Source organism: Etheostoma spectabile, chromosome 23 (genome assembly GCF_008692095.1).
Source record: "Etheostoma spectabile isolate EspeVRDwgs_2016 chromosome 23, UIUC_Espe_1.0, whole genome shotgun sequence".
In the NCBI taxonomy this organism is placed as follows: Eukaryota; Metazoa; Chordata; class Actinopteri; order Perciformes; family Percidae; genus Etheostoma; species Etheostoma spectabile.
In genome coordinates, this window is record NC_045755.1 from 15870087 (window position 1) to 15890182 (window position 20096).

The 20096-nt window shown below is 39.1% G+C and overlaps 3 protein-coding genes across 7 annotated transcripts in view; 2 read left to right on the plus strand and 1 right to left on the minus strand.

The window, feature by feature from the left end:
• The window catches only part of rad51ap1 (RAD51 associated protein 1), a 3829-nt gene extending 1083 nt beyond the window's left edge, over positions 1–2746 (plus strand). The window contains exons 3-9 of one of the 4 annotated variants that reach the window (XM_032505546.1): positions 419–548; positions 1395–1498; positions 1611–1700; positions 1829–1957; positions 2041–2226; positions 2321–2461; positions 2566–2746. In XM_032505546.1, the coding sequence (XP_032361437.1) occupies positions 419–548; positions 1395–1498; positions 1611–1700; positions 1829–1957; positions 2041–2226; positions 2321–2461; positions 2566–2690 (905 nt within the window). In that variant the 3' untranslated portion in view covers positions 2691–2746. Of the gene's footprint in view, positions 1–418; positions 549–1391; positions 1499–1610; positions 1701–1828; positions 1958–2040; positions 2227–2320; positions 2462–2565 lie in introns of all 4 variants that reach the window. The other 3 variants (XM_032505544.1, XM_032505547.1, XM_032505545.1) reach the window with 3 other exon arrangements.
• A 2697-nt stretch (positions 2747–5443) lies between these two features.
• Positions 5444–14587, plus strand: LOC116673286 (probable polypeptide N-acetylgalactosaminyltransferase 8). 2 transcript variants are annotated; one of them, XM_032505520.1, is made up of 11 exons: positions 5445–5760; positions 7172–7412; positions 8041–8207; positions 10355–10538; positions 10661–10858; positions 11897–12011; positions 12805–12990; positions 13134–13271; positions 13770–13865; positions 13945–14112; positions 14209–14587. In XM_032505520.1, exons 1-11 carry the CDS (start codon positions 5550–5552, stop codon positions 14377–14379), a joined length of 1875 nt encoding a protein of 624 aa, XP_032361411.1. In that variant the 5' UTR covers positions 5445–5549; the 3' UTR covers positions 14380–14587. The 2 variants fall into 2 exon arrangements, with proteins under 2 accessions (XP_032361412.1, XP_032361411.1); XM_032505521.1 differs by lacking the exon at positions 10661–10858 and having other exon boundaries at positions 5444–5760.
• ada2b (adenosine deaminase 2b) lies at positions 14497–20009 on the minus strand. The gene is made up of 10 exons (XM_032505526.1): positions 19907–20009; positions 19199–19574; positions 18227–18446; positions 17937–18147; positions 17691–17818; positions 16793–16883; positions 16561–16669; positions 16294–16451; positions 15634–15836; positions 14497–15011 (listed from the first exon to the last, which is right to left on the minus strand). Exons 2-10 carry the CDS (start codon positions 19497–19499, stop codon positions 14888–14890), a joined length of 1545 nt encoding a protein of 514 aa, XP_032361417.1. The 5' UTR covers positions 19500–19574; positions 19907–20009; the 3' UTR covers positions 14497–14887.
• Between the last annotated feature and the right edge of the window lie 87 nt (positions 20010–20096).

Below are 20096 nucleotides of genomic sequence, written 5' to 3' on the forward strand. Positions count from 1 at the left end.
AGCATTTTTCAATAACAGCAAAAAAAACAATAACACACAAACAAGTAAGCACACAAGAAATTCAGGCAAGCAATAGACAATGAAAATATGGTAGACTGAGTAAGTAAAATGGCGTCAAATAAAGGAATTGTGAAAGGAAGTGCGGTTGCCATGATAAGAGAAACAATATTGCGATGTAAGTGACGTTAAAATTAAGTTGAATGTGTAATTAGAGTAATGAAGCAAATTATGTAAACAAGTGGGAATATTGCCATTATCAAGATATGATTTTTTTTCATATAATATAAAAAATTATACTGGTATTATTGTGAACTATATAAAATGGCACAGCGCTTATCAGTGTAGACAGACATACAGTAACAAACTCAGTCTGCTATCACCACTAGTATATCCCCATGTCATGTCTTCATGTTGACAGATGAGGATTTTGCCTGCGTGAAGGCTCCACCCAGCAAAAAGGCCAGAGAGGAGAACAAGAACAAGAAATCATCGAGCAAGTCCTCCAGTCAAGAGTCAAAATCACAATCGACACTGAGCCAGAAGACTAGGTAGGTGACAGGATAACAGGCTTGTTCAAGATGAGCCAGGTTTGCGCAGAATCGGTTATCGCCGCCTGTTGCATGCCAGTTAGATTTGTGTTCGACTTGCTCTGACGTCATGCAAACGTGGGCATAGATAAACCTCACGAGATCAAGGTGGCCGCAGGTTTGAGACCCAGGCAGCGCAGTTGCTTTTCACCGACTGCATGACCCAGGCGGACCTAGACCATGCTGGGAAACGCCGGCCTCTCAGCTAATTTAACAGCTGATTGGTTCAGAATCGACTCAGCATGATGATATTTCATTGAATCGGAGGGATTTTATTAACATTTCTCTGATTTAAAGGCTTATTCTGTACATACCACATGTTGTATACCTGATAGTGATGTTTAGAAGTCAGAGACCTAATCCATTCAGATCACGGCTCTTATACAGTCTGATGTTTATTAACATCAGCAACAGATCACATGTAGAGCATTTTGACAGCAACTCTGTCATAATGAATGCTGGAGACTGTGTTCCAGCTGATATATGGGTCTGATAAAATTTTTATTATATCAGAATCGGACCTAACAGGATGTGAGTGTTTCTTGAGCTTCCTTTCGGCTGGAAACGGTCCGCCTTTACGGCAGATCTTTGTCACCGCCCCCGCCAGCTCTCGTCCACTTTACAGGCAAGGGGCAGTTCTTCTCGAACGAGCCTAAAGTGGAGCATAATTGGTAATTTATTAATGTTATGGGATGAGTCCAAAAGAAGTGAAATAATCTATCAATTGTTTTTTTTAAAGGTATTTGAGGAGTAATGTTAATGTTTGAATCTTCTCAACATTAACTATGTATGTTTTTTTCTCAGAAGACCATTAGATGTGAAGTTGTATGAAAGAGATCTAGAAGCAGCCATTACACTATCCTTGCTCAAAAATGAAGATGGGATAAAAGACCAGTCTCCAACCAGTAAAGGTATGATTTAGCATGAAAATGTGTGTATGTGTGTGTATATAAATGTATGTATGTATGAATGTATGTATATTGTTAAAAAGTTATCAGCTAAATTCATGTTAATTTTCTGTAGGAGATCTCAAGGTTCAAGTTCCTGTAGTTGAAAACACAGATCCAACTTCTTTGCACATGTCCAACTGCAGTGTGGATTTGGCAGTTTTGGGTAGATTCCCTTTTTCTATAATTGCACATTTAATTTCCCCACGTTTACCAAATACATTGAATTTAATCTTGTTAAATTAAGGATAGAAATGGTATGAACATTTTCTGTGGCTTTTGTGTTTTCTTTAGGCCTGGATGAAATCACATCAGAAAAAGAGCCACCTGCCCTTTCCAGACAGCGAAAGGTTGCCACTAAAGGCACTGAGGAGAAAAGGTTTACGGATGAAGATGAAGACTATGAGCCCAAACTGACACCAGGTTGTTATCCCTCACTAAATACTTGTTTTCTGTTTAATTACTTATTTTCTTGCATCAGTAAAATAACAATAAGTCCTTTGCAGAGTCAGAAAGTGATGAGGATTTCAGTGAACCATCTGAGAGCGAAGATGAGGAATTCACAGTGAAGAAAGTCAGCAAAACAAAAAAGAAGGATAGAGTTACCAAGAACGAGAAGACCAAAACGCCTTGTGTCTCTAAAAAAGAAAAGCAACTGTCAAAACCATCAACGTCTAAATCGCAGGCAACGGGTATGTACCTGAAGTTCATCGAAGAAGATTTAGCTTTTTGGCTGTAATGGTAATTTAATTCAGTCATTGACATGAGAACTACTTTGTCTCACACCAGCTTCCACACCGGTGAGAAGTCCTCCAACAGTCAAACTTGCAACCAAAAGACCTGCTTCATCCTCCACAGTCTCCACATCAAAACCTGCATTATCTCTAAGCCCAGCAGGGGGCAGGATACCCAAGTGGAACCCTCCAGGTAAACCTGCAGTTATGCGTAAATATAAACCTTTAGAGATGCTTACAGTATATTTTGAATAAATCCAATGCTAATGTAATTACCTTTTTTTTTTTTCACCCCAGCTCAAGTTGGTGGAAGTCCCCCTTCATCCAGTCCAGCAGTGAAGTCTCCAGGTCAGGGTCTGAGGCTTGGACTGTCCCGTCTTGTTCGAGTCAAACCTCTTCATCCTAGCGTTGCAAGTCACTGATCTGTCTGTGGATGCCCCTGTATGTGTCAGTTGTTGTTGTCCTTTTAGCTTTATTTAAAAAAAAAAAAAAGAGGGAAAAAATATGCTTGTAAATTATTCATTTCTATTTTCACAACTATACATATAAAGTAACTCCCTGGATATATTTTCCCATGATGCTCTCACATATGCCACTCGAGCAGTGGTGTAGTCTACTGATATGCAGGTTTTCGAAGTAATCCCACTAAGAAAGCTTCAGGATTTCCATATACCCGCTTAAAAATGCAATGATACGCAACAACATACTTTCCATTATAATTTATCTGAATGAAGGAAATTAAGTCTTTGACGCTCAAAATAACCCCGGGGGAGAACAGCTAGACCCCCCACTATGACATGCCCCCCTCCACAAAGGCAGATTCAGTATACCCACTACAATACGTTAGACTACACCACTGCACTTGAGCTCTATTCCCCCCCCCCCCGACAACGTAAAAAGGTCATTAAACTGTCATAGGGTGTGCTTTGTTGACAGGTTGAAATGTTAGTGATGTCAGCCTTTATCAGTACAGTGATGTGTCTATTTTTAGAATTGTTTTGAGAGTTCACATCAGGATAAACTGTTGGTAAGACTGGAATGTGAACAATTATAAATCCCTTTTTTAAGTCTCATAATCTTCTCCCCTTTTGTTTGCCTATTGTGTACATATATGTGAAATAAAATTTAAGTTCAAATTTTTGTTTACTGTGTCTCCAGGGTGTATAACATCCATTTTTAGATTACCATGAGCGATGGATGAGACGGATGACATTATTTTATCAGACATAGAATTGGCTGCTGTACTTATGAATATCAAAAATGTTTTGCTTGCTTAACTTTTTGGTCTGGTACAATTTCTTGCACACATTTGTCTTGTTCAGGTAAAGTCCACGATGTCATTTGAGTAAAATCTTCAGGTAGCAAAATTTCTGTGTGTTTTTGTACAGGTTAAATAAAAGCCAGTCTCATCTGTTTCAGGAAGTGAAAAAGTGTATTTCCCAAAATTTCCAACTATCCCTTTAAGAGGCCCTTCTTGAATTTAAGAGGAGTAAAACTGAAAGATTTTAAGGTCTACTTTGATCTTTAATCTACTCTAATCATTTTGATAAATAAAGGCCCTGGAGATTTCAGGAGTGATCTCAGGGTATACTGTATGATATATCAGTCTAGATCTTCTATTGTTAGTCTTTTATAAGGTCATTGAAGGACAAATTCTTCACCCCAGTTAATATCCTCAGTTACCCTTGGTGTCTTTGTCCATGTACAGTATTTTGCATGCCAAAGGGAACACTTGAAACTATCCTGTGTCTAAAAACAAATCAGGAATTAGCTCTACGCCTTCCTTCTACTTTGATGTTTGAAAGAATTAAAAGATTTGTTGTACATGTTACTGAACATTACATAAAGCTCAACTACCCAGTGTACACATTAGTCTCCTCTGACAAAGGCAAAGTCAGATGGTTGATGTGTCACAGCACAAGGATGCAGTGTCCTGTTTGACAGCTGATAAATGGAGGGATCAATAAAAGTGCAATATACAAGTACATTATAGTACTCAAGTACTGTACTTAAAGCTTTTTTTTCATTTTTTAGCAAATTTAAATATTGAAGGGGATGTGTCCTCTCCCAATATATGTATTATAATTCCTGCCTTGCAAGAGTCCATTGTGTTTTTTTAATCCTCCGTGTCCTCCTTGGCTACTTGCAAATGTGCGGAGGAGGGGTGGGGGCTTTTGCACGAATATGGACGGCTCGTATCATGTGGATGCAACAGTGTAGTGGTCATTACTTAGAATTCCTAATGGCAGCAACAGAAACTACGCACTATAGCTTTAAGTTCAATATTTACAATTCTGTCAACCCTCTTAAAAATGGTGTAGAATGCTAAGAGGTTAATAAAAAAGTAAGGATGTCCTAAATGTCTTGGATAAAGCCTGAAAGATTAGGAGTAAAAGCCCCCTTACACACAGCTTGCTCTTTGTGGTAAAAAAATAAATAAATTTTGCTGTCTATTGAAGAGTTAAGGCAGTTGTTTTAGCTATGACCCTGTATGGCCATATGTTAAAAATGATATTGGGAAATAAAACATTTGTTTACCGGTTTCTCAAAAACTGAACTAGTTTTTCATTTCAAAACAAATTATTAAATCTTTTTTTTCCTTCATTTGTATTTTCTTCCTGACATCTTATAGCTGGGAGCTTTAGGATACAAGGAGAACATGATATGGATTAGAAGATGAATCCTAGGAGACTTTTCTTTGTTGAGACAAAGGCAGAGGACTGCTTGTTTTCTGTTCCCAGGTAACTACAGCTAATGATACGCACCTGGTGCAGTGCAACAAACAAGGTATCAGAGTGATGGCTGAAAACTCTGTGTGTGTGTGTGTGTGTGTGTGTGTGTGTGTGTGTGTGTGTGTGTGTGTGGTGTGTCTGTGTGGGGTGTGTGGTGTGTGTGTGTGTGTGTGTGTGTGTGTGTACAGTTAGGGGTGTGGAGAAAGAGCGAGCACCTGAAATAAAGGCAGAGGAGTATTTTCTTTTCTCTGGTGTGTGTGTGTGTGTGTGTGTGTGTGTGTGTGTGTGTGTTGTGTGTGTGGGTGTGTGTGTGTGTGTGTGTTGTACAGTTAGGGTGTGGAGGAAGAGGCGAGCACCTGAAATTATAGGCAGAGGAGTATTTTCTTTCCTCGTGTGTGTGGTGTGTGTGTGGTGTGTGTGGTGTGTTGTGTATGTGTGTATGTGTGTGTGTGTGTTTAGGGGTGTGGAGAAAGAGCGAGCACCTGAAATTAAAGGCACGGGAATATTTTCTTTTCCTTTTAATGCAAGGCCAAGAAAAAAACACATGCCATGAACAGAAGCACCAGGATGAAATTTGGCTGGATTAAAGGATCAATTATGGCCTCTGCCATGGTTATGGCTCTGTTATACCTGGGCTCCATAAAGAGGGAGGTCTACATCCATTCACAGAGACTCCAGAGGGCCCATCACAATGTCTCCGTCAGGGATCAGGGAATGCTCACAAGGCTGGACAAGATGGAAATGGACATCAGCAAGCTGCGTGAGTCTCAGGCCAACAGCTGGTTCTGTCCTTTAAGTATCAATATTAAGTTTAAACTTGATTTTTAAGAAACTAAAGCCCTGATCTGGGGATATGCAAGTTGAAAGATGTAGATGTCTATATTGATCTGCACTAAATTTGGTTTAAAATAAATACATTTTTTGTGTAGCAAATAAATTGAATATAACCTGTTTCATGTAAAAACGTCAATTATAATAATGTTAAAAATAATGGGTAATTGATTTTTGATTAATTGTTTTTCAAATTAAATGTGATGTATATTTGTTTCACATGATCAACAGTCCCAAATTGAAATATAGGCTATTTAGTCTACTATCATAGGCTGTATGATAAGTAAAAACATCAAATAATCACATTGGAAACAGGAAAATACATATGTATTTTTTTTGCAAAAATCAATTGATGATAAATAAGCTGCTAATTAAATTTATTTTGACCGACTAAGAAACTTTTTGGATACTTTTCAACCAAAGAATGTACTGCAAATCACCAAATCCATTCTTACAAAAATGTACACATAATTGCCAATGGCTTTGGTCCAACCTGCTTTTCATGCAAACATATGATTGCTGCATCTCAGGTGCTTTGACTTGTGTTTGCCTTTACCTTCAAACAAAAAACACAAAATAGGCCAACATTCATGCTTATATTTCATGTGTGTTGACTCAACAGGGATAACCAATGGGAAGTTGATAGAGAAGAATAAATATTTGAAAGCAATACAGAAAGCCGTACTGCACTTTAATACATTATAAATATTGTCACCTGCCGCCTGAGTTACTGTATGCTTTTTTTTTTTTTACATAAAGACATGTCCATCATACATTGGTGCAGAAAAGGTGGACTTTGGTAGGCCTATATACAAATGTAGCAGAATGCAGGAAATTAAGGGTTTGATGCTCAAGACATAGCAAGAGCATAGTGTGGGATTTTTTTCCCTTGGTTTTGTAGTTATTGTTTTAAAAATTTGAAAAGTCCCATATCCCTACCAGTAATTACACTTATGTACAAATATACTTTGAGATACTCAAACAGGTAAGTGGGCTGCAAATAAGAGCGCTTGATGAGCTGGCCATAATGATGAGGAATTATTATTGACCATACAGATTTTATTGCACATTGCAAACAACTAACTAGGCCTAAATTATTTACAGATTAAGTCTTGTGACAAGGAGGGTGCCAGTCCCAATCTAGGATGTCCTGAATCAAGTTCCGTAAAAATCAGACACAAATCGTGCATGACATGTGCAAACACTTTAATAAAAATAAGCTTAATGCTTTGTTTATTTTTCAAGGAGGGGAACCTGTTTTATCAGCCATTTCTCTTGACCGTCACTATGCAGAAAAAAAAGGTTAAAACAAATACTCAGATACTCCCTTTTGTCAACAGTCAATCTTATGAATAAACTTGAAAAGAAGGAACCGGTGAAACTCAATGCAGAGGTGAAGAAGGAGAGGAAGGTTGTGAGGAAGCTATACCCGAACTCAGCTCTGTTCAGCAAGTGGGGCGATGAGCTATCAGAGGAGGAGCAGAAGGAGGCTGAGAGGTTGTACCAGAGATACGGCTACAACGCCTTCCTCAGCGACAGGCTGCCCCTGAACAGAGAGATCCCGGATACCAGGCCCGCCAGGTGACCCTCACTTTCTGTAGGAACTCATAAACCACTGATAAACGACACCTGGTTCATACACAGGTGTGGTCACAATATGCCTTTTTATGATTAGGGCTGGGTATCGCCACGGATCTCCTGAATAGATTTGACTCCAATTCACAATCAAATTTGCTTTTCAATTTGATTCAATTCGTGATCGATTCGATTTAGGGATATTTCAGTTGCTATATACATTTTTGCTTGGATATGAAAGGGGTTCTCAAAACTAATGCTGTAAATTATACAGGGAACCCCGCTAACCTGGTTATTCAAATGTTAAAAGTGCTTTCCTTGCAATACTTCACAAATCCATTCAACATTTACATTCCTTTTGCGCTGACAAGTAATCTGAACGATATGAATGCAGATTTACATGTAGCATCTGTATTCGTGACATTATTTTTGGACCAATATTGTCATAAAACAATGTGAACAAATGAATGACACAAAAAAAACATACTCCCAATGAGACTAAAGCAAGTGGGTACACTTAACATTTTTGGGCTGAATAAATGTGAGGTAAGCACGAAACATGTTTTTTTCTAAAAATTTAAACGGTTTGTTCGGACACAAAATCTACCTTTTTTTTCCCCCCCTCCCCTCACAGGTGCGTTGAGAGGAAGTACCCCGAGGATTTGCCTTCAATCAGCGTTGTGTTAATCTACCTGGATGAAGCTCTTTCTATCATCAAAAGGGCCATCCGCAGCATCATAGACAAGACGCCAGCTCGGCTGCTGAAAGAAATCATACTGGTGGACGACCACAGCACCAATGGTAGGTCAACATCCTGTTTCTGGCTCCAGTAGATTACTCAAAGTGCTATTTGGACTTTTAATAAGCGCCCTAGCCATCTACCCAATAAACTCCCAACAATATGGAGTTACTGTATGTTCTTATCTTTATTCAAGAGTGCATTCTTTCAATTTGAGAGCATTTCTCACTGACATTGCACTCCGATTTTGTAATCATTTCCCATCAAAACCTTGCTCTCACACTCAAACGGCCACTGCTCGCACTTGGCTTTGATCTGCTTGAGCTCAAACTTTTCTGCGTGGACTCAGATATGTTGTTGCTTGGATTATTTTCCAGTTTGGTTTGTCTGTCAACAGAACTATGGAAAAACTACTGATCCTGGGAGTATGCAATTTATTATTATTTTCAATCTCATCTACAACATGTACGGAACAGGATTAGGGCCACATGTGAAAAAAAATGTGTTTAAGTTTAAAGTTTTTTTGTTTTTTTTTTACCTTTAAAAAACAAAAACAAATAAACTCAATACTGAGTGACTTTTTTTTTTTTAAGAATTCTGACTTTATTCTGAGATTAAAGTCAGAATTTTGACTTTTGAATTGAGAAGTCTGAATGTAACCAGAAGACGCATACAGAACAGGATTATGGCCACATTTAACCCTTGTGTTGTCTTCCTGTCAACCATGGAAAAAAAAGGTATTTTTTCAACATTATCGCGTTTTCCCACATTTGTCACTTTTTCAATTTTGTGGGTGCTTTGTTATGTTTATGTAACCCTCATGGTTTTTAGTCAACATGAGGGTTAAAGTCAGAATTCTGAGAATAAAGTCAGAATTCTGACTTAAAAAAAAGAAATAAAAAGAATACTGACAAAAGTATGACTTTTCTTTCCTCAGAATTCCGACTTTGAATTTAAAATTCTGAATCCAACCCAGAACTCAAATACATTTTTTTCACAAGTGGCCCTACACCTCTTCTGTATTTGTAAGAGAGGGCATGGCATTGCCAGAGGTCTGCGCTCTCCGAGTGCCCTTCTAGTTGGCTGCGTTTCCCCCTTTATTCCAGAAAAATTGATGGGTTGAGCTGAGCGCTGTCAGAGATGCAACCCATCTGAGCAGGTTGGGCTCAGGAGACTATCAGTCCTCTTTCGCTGGCCTGCTGACTAATATTATCATCTGTGTTTCACAGTTGTTCTAACACTCCTCACCACTCGGGAGTTAAAGGAATACTCTGCCGATTTAAATGCAGCTCTTTGTATCTTTTATCCCAAATTCAAGCAAGCGTTTCCTGTTTTGACTGACGGACAAGTCACATTTTTCAGATTTCAGCACTGTCAATAGAAACTATCAGATCTATCAGATGCAAATATCTAAAGCTATTTGCATCGCTAAATAGCATTACATTTTTCTAACTTTAAAAAGTCCAAATAGCACATAATTCCAGGCTAAATTTGTTGTTTGTGTTGATCTTCTGATATGACTCTCAGCACTAAGTTAACAAGTGTATTTTTCACAAAACTGTCACTTATATTAAATTGCTGTGAGCACCAGATATTCAGGTGAAGTTTTACTTTTTTGGGTAAACCAATCTTTTAAAGGTGCCCTGCCACACAAAAACGTTTTTACTTGCATTTTTAGAAAAATGTTAGGTCCATATGTGTTTATGTTGTGAATGTGAAAATGAACTGCTACCTCCTCTGTCACCTCTAGCTACTGAAAAGAAACAGAGAAATCGAGGAAAAAAAAAAATAAATAAATAAAAAGCTGGTCAGTCTGACATCATGTTGCTTGAGCTCATTACTATTCATGAGCACGCGCAGTTACGCTGGGTAAAGGATGCTGATAGCCAGACTCTCAATGGCTAGCTGTTAGCCAATCAGAGTCAAGCAGCTTAGCTCGTTGAATATTAATGAAAAGTGGCACAAATCGAGCTGAGTCTTCCTGCAGGCTTTCTATACCACAACAGAATGGCTTGAAACAAGGTAACCATGGTATTTTTTCCAATAATGAATAAATAAATGCTAGAGTGAATAGTAGCAATTCAGACATTACCACAAAGTAATGAAATAAGTGTGGCAGGGCACCTTAAAGATTGGGTATTTTGTTGTTCAAAAATAAGACTTTGTATACTGAATCTACAGCTCGGATTATCATCTTTACTTTCTGTAGAGGATTTAATGGAGAAACTGGACGAATACGTCAACTCTATCAACGAGGAGTTGCCAGGGCTGGTGAAGAAAGTTAGGCACTCTGAGCAGCTCGGCCTCACCCAGGCTAGACTGTCGGGATGGAGGGTTGCTGTGGGGGACGTAGTGGCCATCTTAGATGCTCACATAGAAGTCCATGTGCAATGGTTGGTGATCTGACTAGTTACAGCTTAGTTTGCCTTGCTGTGCTACATTAGTGATAAACCTGTCATCTTTTTGTGATTTGTCAAGACACACAGCTCAAGTAAAACTGTCACTGTGTTTTCAGGGCGGAACCGTTGTTAGCTCGGATTAAAGAGGAACGCACTGTGATATTGACACCAGTGTTTGACAAAGTCAATTTTGATGACCTGACACTGAATCCCTATATACCGGCGGCGGATGCCTTCGACTGGGCTCTGTGGTGCATGTATGAGTCCTTCAGACCTGAGTGGTACGCTTTAAAAGACGACTCACAGCCTGGAAAGTAAGTTTATATTGTCAGTTCACACAGTACACACTTCAACAGTTCATAGTGTAATAGTTGATAGTGAATTTGGATACTAATGGATTATAATAAGTATAAGATGATGAGATCAATACCATTCACATCTGTTCCTGTTTAATATGCAGCATGGGACATTGGTATTGAAAAGAGATGTTATTTTAAAAACTGTTCTTATTTGTATTTTGACATTCCACCACATTACAAAATATTTTTACAGTGTTTGTTTTCCAGGTAAGCTCCACTAACAGTTTTGCAGATGCATACACAAATACAATTAGAAGTATCATAGGACAATTAAGTGAAGACAAAGTACTTGAAGGTGTATGTTTTTATAGTCTCGATTCTGGGATGGGAGAAAAACATGCTTTGGTTTATTGGCATTTCTTTAAACCAATCCCAATCGTCTTGGGCTGTGCTAAGCACCAGAAGAAGTAATTTTACAGCTGCAAAATTTCCTCAGGAAGGAACTTGTTTTGGTGGAACATGAGTATGTTGTAAAAGGAATGTCAAGGATATAGACCAATGTTTTTAACAACACTTGGGCAATGTGTGCTCAGTGTCAACAGACTGACATCAAATGGCTCTCTGCAATAAATCATGTCTTTATAAGCTAGTAAATATTGTAGTGTGCATAAAGGTAGAAGAGCACACACAGCCTCCTTCAGTCAGATATTGTATAATATTCTTCAGGGCAGCTTACATTCCTCCATTTAATAGTAATTTTGGTATCTGTATATATGCACAATCTGGTGCTATTGAGAACATTTTTTTACCAGTATGTACTGTAAATTATCTATTGCTTTAAAACAAGATATTTTGAAATAAGTATTCCTCAAATGTTGGCCTTGGTGAAAGAAGATATTGTCTCAGGAAATGAAAACAAATGTGTGGAGGAAAAGGATTTTCCGAATGACCCTGAGAAAGAGACGCAATAACAACTCTCATTACTCTTGTATTTAAACTGCACCGGTTGGTGTTGTCATTTCAAAGTCTTACCGATTCAAATTCTGTCTTCAGGAGCCCCTCCGTAATGGGGATTCTTGTAGCTGATCGTAAGTTCTTTGGCGAGATTGGAAGCCTTGATGGTGGAATGAAAATATATGGTGGTGAAAATGTGGAACTCGGCATCCGGGTGAGATTTTAAGGGATTATTAAAGTGACTTAAACACTGTAATTAGGTCAACTTTCTTTTTTTTGGGGGGGGGGGGCGCTGCCAGAATAGCTTAGTGTCCTCTGTTATAGTACAGCAAAAATCAGTTATGTTGACAATTCAATTTTATTTATAGTCATATCATTAATCATAACAGAAGTTATCTCAAGACACTTGACATAAAGTAGGTATAGACCCTACTCTATAAAGCTACAGAGACCAAAAAATTTCCACAAGAGCAAGCATTTGGTGTTTCCCTTTTAACAGGCAGAAACCTCAGACAGAACCTGACTCTTGGTGGCCGGCCATATGACGCAAATTCCAAACTTGAAACATAAATTAAGACACTAGTCCAACCTTAGTAATGAGCAAATAGCACGGAGAGAGTGAGAGTAATGGCTGCTGTGCCTTTGAGAAAATGAATGTTCAGTTGGGTCAATCTGGAATGTTGCTTCTTATGATGTCATAAGGGGCAAGGTTATCTCCACTTTCTCTGCTTTGCCCACCCAGAGAATTTGACCGAGCTTTGAGTGAGACATCATGGCTTTCAAATGAGCAAAGTTTTTTGCCTTTAGGGTGCCCTACATGTAATTGCAGTTCCAGTTTTATATGCAACTAATTTTAAACCATACTGTATGTAGTAGGCGGTCCCTGATCCATATCTCTACCAGTTATGGGGTCCTTGGCTTAAAAAACGTTGACCCTAATGCATATAGTGTGTTAAATGCCCTGAAAATACTACATAGTAAATACTTGAACTTTTGTGTTTTGGCAGGTGTGGCTGTGTGGAGGAAGCATAGAAGTTATACCTTGCTCTAAAATTGCCCACATTGAAAGGGCCAAAAAGCCTTATCTTCCAAACTTGAGTGAAATGGTGAAGCGTAATGCACTGAGGGTGGCAGAGGTGTGGATGGACGAATATAAATACAATGTCAACATTGCCTGGAACCTTCCCATAGAGGTAATGGATGACACATAATTCATCACATAAATTGCGACTTAATACTCAAATTAGGCCTAATAAGTGTTTTTATGTCTAATGTTATAGGCATTGATCCGCTTACTTATCTAAACACATTTTATCATGTTGTTCTTCCCCTACAGAACCATGGGATAGATATCGGGGATGTTTCGGAAAGGAAAAAGCTGAGAGAGAAGCTTAAGTGCAAGCCCTTTAAGTGGTATCTTGATAATATTTATCCCCTGCTGGACCCTCTGAAGGACTTGCTAGGTTATGGAGTGGTGAGTAGAAAGGATTTCAGATGTGACTTTATTTGAAATCTGAATGTGCACGTGTCACACTTCTTCCGAATGCTTTGCTTAGGTTTAATTTCAAACAATTGATTTATTATATTGATTCTCTTTGAAGACTTTGAATCTGGTGGTTTTCAACCCTTTTTAAAACAAAGCATTGTCTACTTATGACCCATCGTCAGCAGTGGGTTTTTTTCCATCCTGTTCCAATTGAATACATTTTAGAGCGTTGGAGAGAAACAATTATCCAATAATTCACGAAAGGTAAAGATCAGATGATAAGAAATATAATTTTGTGTTGTGTTCCCACATGATCATACTTTTCATCATCTGTCCATGGTTTTAGACTGTAGCCTTCATGTGCCTTCTGGGCTGGAGCCTGAGAAGTTATATCACCAGATGATTATGTATACATTACGTATGTTGCACCACTATTTCTAATGGATGCTTTAAAGTCTTACTTTCTATTTCTGCTTCTGTTGGCAGCTGATAAATGATCTGGAGCCATCTATCTGCATTGACCAAGGCCCAATGCCTGGGAACATACCCATTGTATATGGATGCCACTACTACTCTCCTCAGGTTTGTTCAGAGATTCACTGCATGCACACACACTGTTTTTTAGGTTTTTTTTTAGGATAATTATTGTTCTTTGGCGTAGCACTGTTATTACCGCACAGACGGACAACTCTTCATCGGTGGAATCAAATCTCACAAGTACAACAGCAACCGTTGTCTGGTGGACCCCGGCAGTGGAGTCTACCCGGGACTGTACGATTGCAAAATGGCCCAGCAGAAGAAATTCCACATGCTGTGGGATTTCAAACAGGTAAATATTACAGTTTTAAAATATAAATCTACACCAAAGAGGTTGGTCTGTTTTAGTGAAAAAATAATTTTTAATGTTGTTGTGTTTAATTCCCAGAATGGACCTATCCAGAACAGAGAAACAAAGAGATGCCTGGAAATTGTGCAGGTTGACGGCTATTACAAACTTGTTGTTCAGCAATGTAGCAGTCAAAGCTGGAAGATACAACATCTAATCGAAGACCACAGAAAGACTGGAGGGCATGTCCCAGAAGACAAGTTACAGTAACTGAGCCTTTATTGCACAAAAACTGCATCTCAGAGAAAGAACGACTGCTTGTCTTTGGGGGTGAGTTTACATTTTGCACCAGAGGAGTTAGATCCACAAGAGTCAAAGTGTGCAATCAAAGTTGTGAATTACTTTTACTTTATTATTTTGGCCTTGTAAGTTTTGACAAATGTTACTTTCTTGGTTTTGAATACAAGCATGTGCTCTTCAACATTTGCTATTACAGTTTTTGCACTGTGGACAGCTTTCAATGCTTCTCAGAGGACTGAATGACTTGTGAAGGACTCTTCTCATCAGCAGGCTAGTTTAGTGTAAAGCTACTTTGTAGTTTTCAAGAAAGTTTTATACCAGAACATCCTCCCAAAAGACCTCAGCGTATGAATAACTCTTATCAGACAATCAATTACAAACATGGAGTAGTTTCAAAGAATTTAATTTAAAATGTAAATAAATTACAGCCTGTAGATTTGTTTGATTTAAATTAGCACTATTATGATCATCATTTAAGTTACAGAGGATCTGCAGCGGTTTGGTTGTCATAAATGATTAAAGATGAAAAAATGAAGGCGTCCCATTTTTTCTGCCACATGACAAGACCTGTGTCCTTCAGATGAGCTTGGAGGGAGCTGTACCTGCAGGCACAAGACACTTCTAATTATAATGAATTCACTTAATATGAGACAGATAGATAGATAGATAGATAGATAGATAGATAGATAGATATCTCTCAAAAGGTTGGCTAAAAATAACCACCTTTTCCAACATTTACTAGAAATCAAGAGCTTGACTGCTAAGTCTGTTAACTTCCTACATCCTTTTGATTTTCATTCCTTTCGAATAGGATCAACAATCTAATAATACACATGTTGAGTTTTAAACTTGCTTGAGGGAGACAATCACAAAATCAACATTTGCGTGCATGTAAATGAGGTGCAAAGAAACAAACAGAAACTCTTGTCCACTGGGACCATGTAAAACCTTTGTAAAGCTGATGGAAATTGTAATTGATTTACACACATGCAATTAATATCAAATTAGTGGTGGATAAATGAATAACATGTATCGGGCTTTTGGTACACAGGCAGTACTTGATAATAGGATGAATGTTTCATAGTAAGACAAAGAATCAACATCACTTTTTTTTTTTTAAACCTGAAAAGTAGACAATCAACCTAAAACATGCTAAAGTCAGGCATGTTGATTAATTAATTCAGTGAAACACGGACATAAGCGAGCAAGTAAACTGATTCCTACCTGATGGAGTTAAGAGCCAGCTCTTTCAGAGTGCCCAGGTTTGCTCTTAACCCTCCGATGCCAACAAAGGCTTGATAGAAGTCGTAGGAGAGGCCCGTGGTTCCGAACAGAGCCGGGTCATCAGAGCTGACCACCAACGGGTGGCCCTCGGACATCAGCACAGCTGCAGGGTGGTTCCGAAGGTCCGATACCAGCTTCAGCACCTGGAGGTCAGAGGCCAAACATATTCAGGTACTTCATAACAGAAAATGCTCACACCAACACACACACCACACAAAACCACACACACACACACACCCACACAAACAACAACACACACACACACAACACACACACACACACACACACACACACACACACACCACACACACACACAACACACACACACACACACAACACACACACACACACACACACACCAGATTAAATTGCCGGGTTCCAGAGAAGTCTGCAAGTAGTTATAGTACAGTAGCAAGTATCTCAGTGTAAGGATCCTTAGTTGAGTTTAATTTCACTGGTAATTCTGAGAATTTTGATTCTAGCGTATACATAATGCAGCACATTCCATCCTGTCATGGTCCAGCATCCTCGCAGACTTGACAGTATTTGGATTTAGCCAGATTAGTTTCTGTTGTGCCATTGACAATAATGTTATATGACCTGGTTTGAGATGGGGCACAGTTCCACAGCCACGTTTCTTTTCCGAGACAGCTCTTTGGCAAGTGGATGGTGTGCCAAAGCATAGCCATGCCCGATACGTGTTGTGTTGAACAGAAGGGCATCGAGAATGTTTTGATCTACGTTAGTGCCTTCATCATCTGCAAACAGGCATACAAAGTGGAATGAAAGTGTTAACTGATTTATGAAGCTTTTGACAAGTGCTCTGTTTTGTAATAAACATGTATTTTGTGCTTTTAGTCCACCCACCTGTTTCCCCTGCGTGAAAGAAGTATGGCAGTGTGACACCCAGTTCAGCTGGCATAGAAAGGGCCTCCCTAAAGTACCAAAGAGACCTCCCACTGTCCTCCCTGCCAACCTGCAAACCGTAGAAAAAGCAAATGAAATCATCATAAGAAACGAGAGAATATTTCCATTTTTCATTTACTCCGCTTAAAGTTTACTCAAACAGGAGGATCATAGAAGACAGATCACTTCTTACCATGTCAAATCCTGCAACAACATCTGGGAAGTCTTTTTGCAGCTGGATGGCCTCTTTTACAGCTGCTTTGACCTCAGATACACTCAGAGCCCTGAAGAAAGCACCGACAAAACACCGAAATGTCTATTTGATTCACAAAACTAATGAGCAGTTTTACATCAACATTTACATTATAAGATGCCTGTATTATTTATGACTATTCTGCGATTCTTATTTGTATTTCCAGCTGTGTGTGTGCATTGCTGTAATGTAGGGGGACAAAATGATAACAGCTGGTGTATCAGTAGCAAACACAGTAACATGGCAAACAGCTGAAAGCAAATCCCGACAACATACAGAAACACAGTACCGACAAACGGCAATGTCGAGTAGTATTAAATTGGTGGAGAGGCCCTTTAATAAGTCACAAGTTCTGTTTCCATAAACAGTAAACAAAACCATAAAGCGGAAATCTAATTATATTATTTAATTTCAGAGAAAATAATTGTATATTGTCCCTTCTTTGTTTATTCAAAGACAACCAACTTATTTGACAATTAAGTAACTAAGTATATTTACTCAGGTATGGTACCTGAGTAAATGTTCTTTGTACAATTTTAATTGCACTAGGATATGTTTGATATGATACTCATTTCACCAAAAAGTAAGTGGCTGAAACATTGGTCTTGTAGAGAAAGATGTTCACAAGCCAAACAAAAGTAAAATCAGTTGCATTGAATGCAAGATTTATTAGATTTACGAGTACGATCAGGTGCGAGTCTTGTAGAGTTTTTAAGCACTGCACCATACTATTGATAAAAGTACCATAGCGTCCCAAAAAAAACTGAAAAATAAGGAGGAAATATGTTTTGTCAAAGTTTCTTCGGAATCAAAATCGGAAAAGGATTTCACGCAGTACCTGTGCACAGAAATGATGACACGAGCCCCAAGAAAGTCCAGGTGATCGGTGATAAATTTCCTTGTAACTTCTTGAAACGTTTTCAGAGTCCACACCTTATCGTGAATGGTTCCATCAAGTTCATACGTCTGAAACGAATAAATGAAATACACAAATATCAGGTTAGTAATTGCTACCGATACTGCGGTTCTTTAGGAAAAGCTGGAACTTGGGGATCAGTTTGAACAAAAAAGCAAGCACAAGCACCCTTGATAGACCGCTCCTCAATTCCAGATACATGATGTTGTCCTGGAGAAGTTCCTCTAGGCCCTTGTAGAAGTAGTCCCTCAGCACCGGGGCATGGGTGATGAGCCCAGCAGCTGCGATGAAGGCTTTCTCAAACTTCTCCCATACAACCTCTTGGCTTGGGTACTCTCCATCTGGATCCTCAGTGAACAGTGTGAGCTGCTGCATTAAACTGAAAAACACAACCACAATGTTCTGGGTTACTGTATCTTGACTTGAAATGTGTAAGGGTAGGTGATATCTTACTCAACCTGTTATCAAAGCCTGTAGGGTCTCCTATCTGGGCTCTCAATGTCTCAAGCAGCCGCCAGTATAAGCAGTCCCATCGTGGAAAAGGCTGGCGCTCGGAGAACAAGAAGCGGACCGAGTTGTCCCAGGTGAAGCAGATGTAGCAGTGAGGCCTGTAGGTGACGTTTTTCACCAGCCATTCAACACTGACCAAAGAGGAGGTGTGGATGTGGAGGGCTGCACCTGTCTCCAAAACAGCAGGATAGGACCTCAAACTCAGACTGATGTGCTGAGCTTAGACAGTGACATAAAACAAAGATCTTGATATTTTATTGGGTGATGTGACCATGGATGGATAACGATACATTCTACATTGGCGCAAGGTGATCCATGCCATTTTCAAGTCTGTTCTTGTTATTTCATGTCTCTTTGTAGTTTGTTTTCATGTCTTTGTAGTCGATTCGTGTCTGTTTCCAGTCATTTTACGTCTTTGTGGTCATTTTGTATGTCCTTCAGGTCATTTTGCATAATGCAGTTTTGCATAGCTTTGAAGTTCTTTTGTCTCTCTTTACAGTCAATGTGTCTTTTGCAGTTACGTTGTCTTTTTGATTTTTTTTTTGTCTAATTTTGTTTCTCTTGTGTGTTGGCTTACTCTTGTGAAACCTAACGCAGTTATTTTACGTCTTTTTAGTCACTGTGCATCTCTTTAATTCTTTTGTGACTCGTCAATGTTTTGCATCTTTGTGGTCAAGTGTGTCTCTAAGGTAGTTTTGTGCAACTTTGCCATCATTTTTGTTTCTTTGGTGTCAATTTGCAGCTAAGCCAGGACTCTCAGGTGCTCATGTTGGTTCAAAAACAGTAAAGAGTTCACGCTAGACATGTAGAAAAAGATGATTAAAAAATGCTACAGGAAATTATTGAAGAAAGCCTGAGATGTACAGGTATATTTTATAATATGAAGGAAAACACATATCACACTGGATCTGTGACATCACCTTTAGGCATCTTCTGCAACAATTTGAAGATTGGACTCTTCTGGATGAGAGGCTTTGCTTTGAAGAAGTGGATAGCTGGGGGAAACACTGCAGTAGACATCTCTTGCTCCTTTAGTTGATGTAGGTAAGCATCCAGCTTCTGCTCAGCCACCGTCAGCCTCACCTGGCCTCCCGTCTGTCTGGACGCCTCCTGACGCATCAGCAGGTCCCTCTTAGCAGGGTCGGGCATCCCATCAGTCACTCTTACCATCCACAGGAGGAGCACATAAGTGATCACAGCTTGCCAGATTGAGATCACCATATCCTTATGTGCCACAGGAGGGTGCTAGAACATGATCACACTCCCTCCACAAGTGCAGGTTTGCTGTATTTGATGCTGTAAAGAAAGACTCTGTGAGACCTGCACCAATGACATTAAAGTCCTTTTACCTAGGATGAGAGGTTGTGTTGTTTTTACCGCAGAGTGGATTAATAAATTTAATTCATTTAAGTCAGACATTTTAGTTTTTGGGTTAACATGATAAGCTGTTCAGCTTGTATTACGGTGCTGACAGAGCCTATTAAGTAGCCTGACCATGACCGCTTTGCTGGGAGTTAATAAAAAATAAAATGAGCCAAGAGAAAGCAGAGGGAAGTAACAATCCACCTTCAGATCGTTACCATAAGCTAAACAAAGGCAAATGTAACTTTAAAACTCAAAATACTTACGAGAGGGAGTTGAGGGAGCTTCTGGTGTCCTGTGTCTCAGGTCAGCAGTCTCCGAAAAGACTCAGTCGAGCATATCAGCAAAATACTTGGAGCGACTGGATAATTGGAGGCATTTGTGTCTGACAAAGACCATGTGATAAACTAATGAATGAAGCATGATTGCACAATAGTGTTCGTCGGCCAGCAGCGA

What these genes read in the sequence shown, in the direction of transcription:
- LOC116673286 (XM_032505520.1), top strand. Translation starts at nt 5,550, where the DNA reads ATGAACAGAAGCACCAGGATGAAATTTGGCTGGATTAAAGGATCAATT. An exon ending in CCGGATACCAGGCCCGCCAG is followed by an intron (nt 7,413 to 8,040) that starts GTGACCCTCACT and finishes CTCCCCTCACAG; the next exon opens with GTGCGTTGAGAGGAAGTACC. An exon ending in ATAGAAGTCCATGTGCAATG is followed by an intron (nt 10,539 to 10,660) that starts GTTGGTGATCTG and finishes CTGTGTTTTCAG; the next exon opens with GGCGGAACCGTTGTTAGCTC.
- ada2b (XM_032505526.1), bottom strand. Translation starts at nt 19,499, where the DNA reads ATGGTGATCTCAATCTGGCAAGCTGTGATCACTTATGTGCTCCTCCTG. An exon ending in TTGTTGCAGGATTTGACATG is followed by an intron (nt 16,670 to 16,792) that starts GTAAGAAGTGAT and finishes TACGGTTTGCAG; the next exon opens with GTTGGCAGGGAGGACAGTGG. An exon ending in CTGGCTCTTAACTCCATCAG is followed by an intron (nt 15,012 to 15,633) that starts GTAGGAATCAGT and finishes TTGTGCCTGCAG; the next exon opens with GTACAGCTCCCTCCAAGCTC.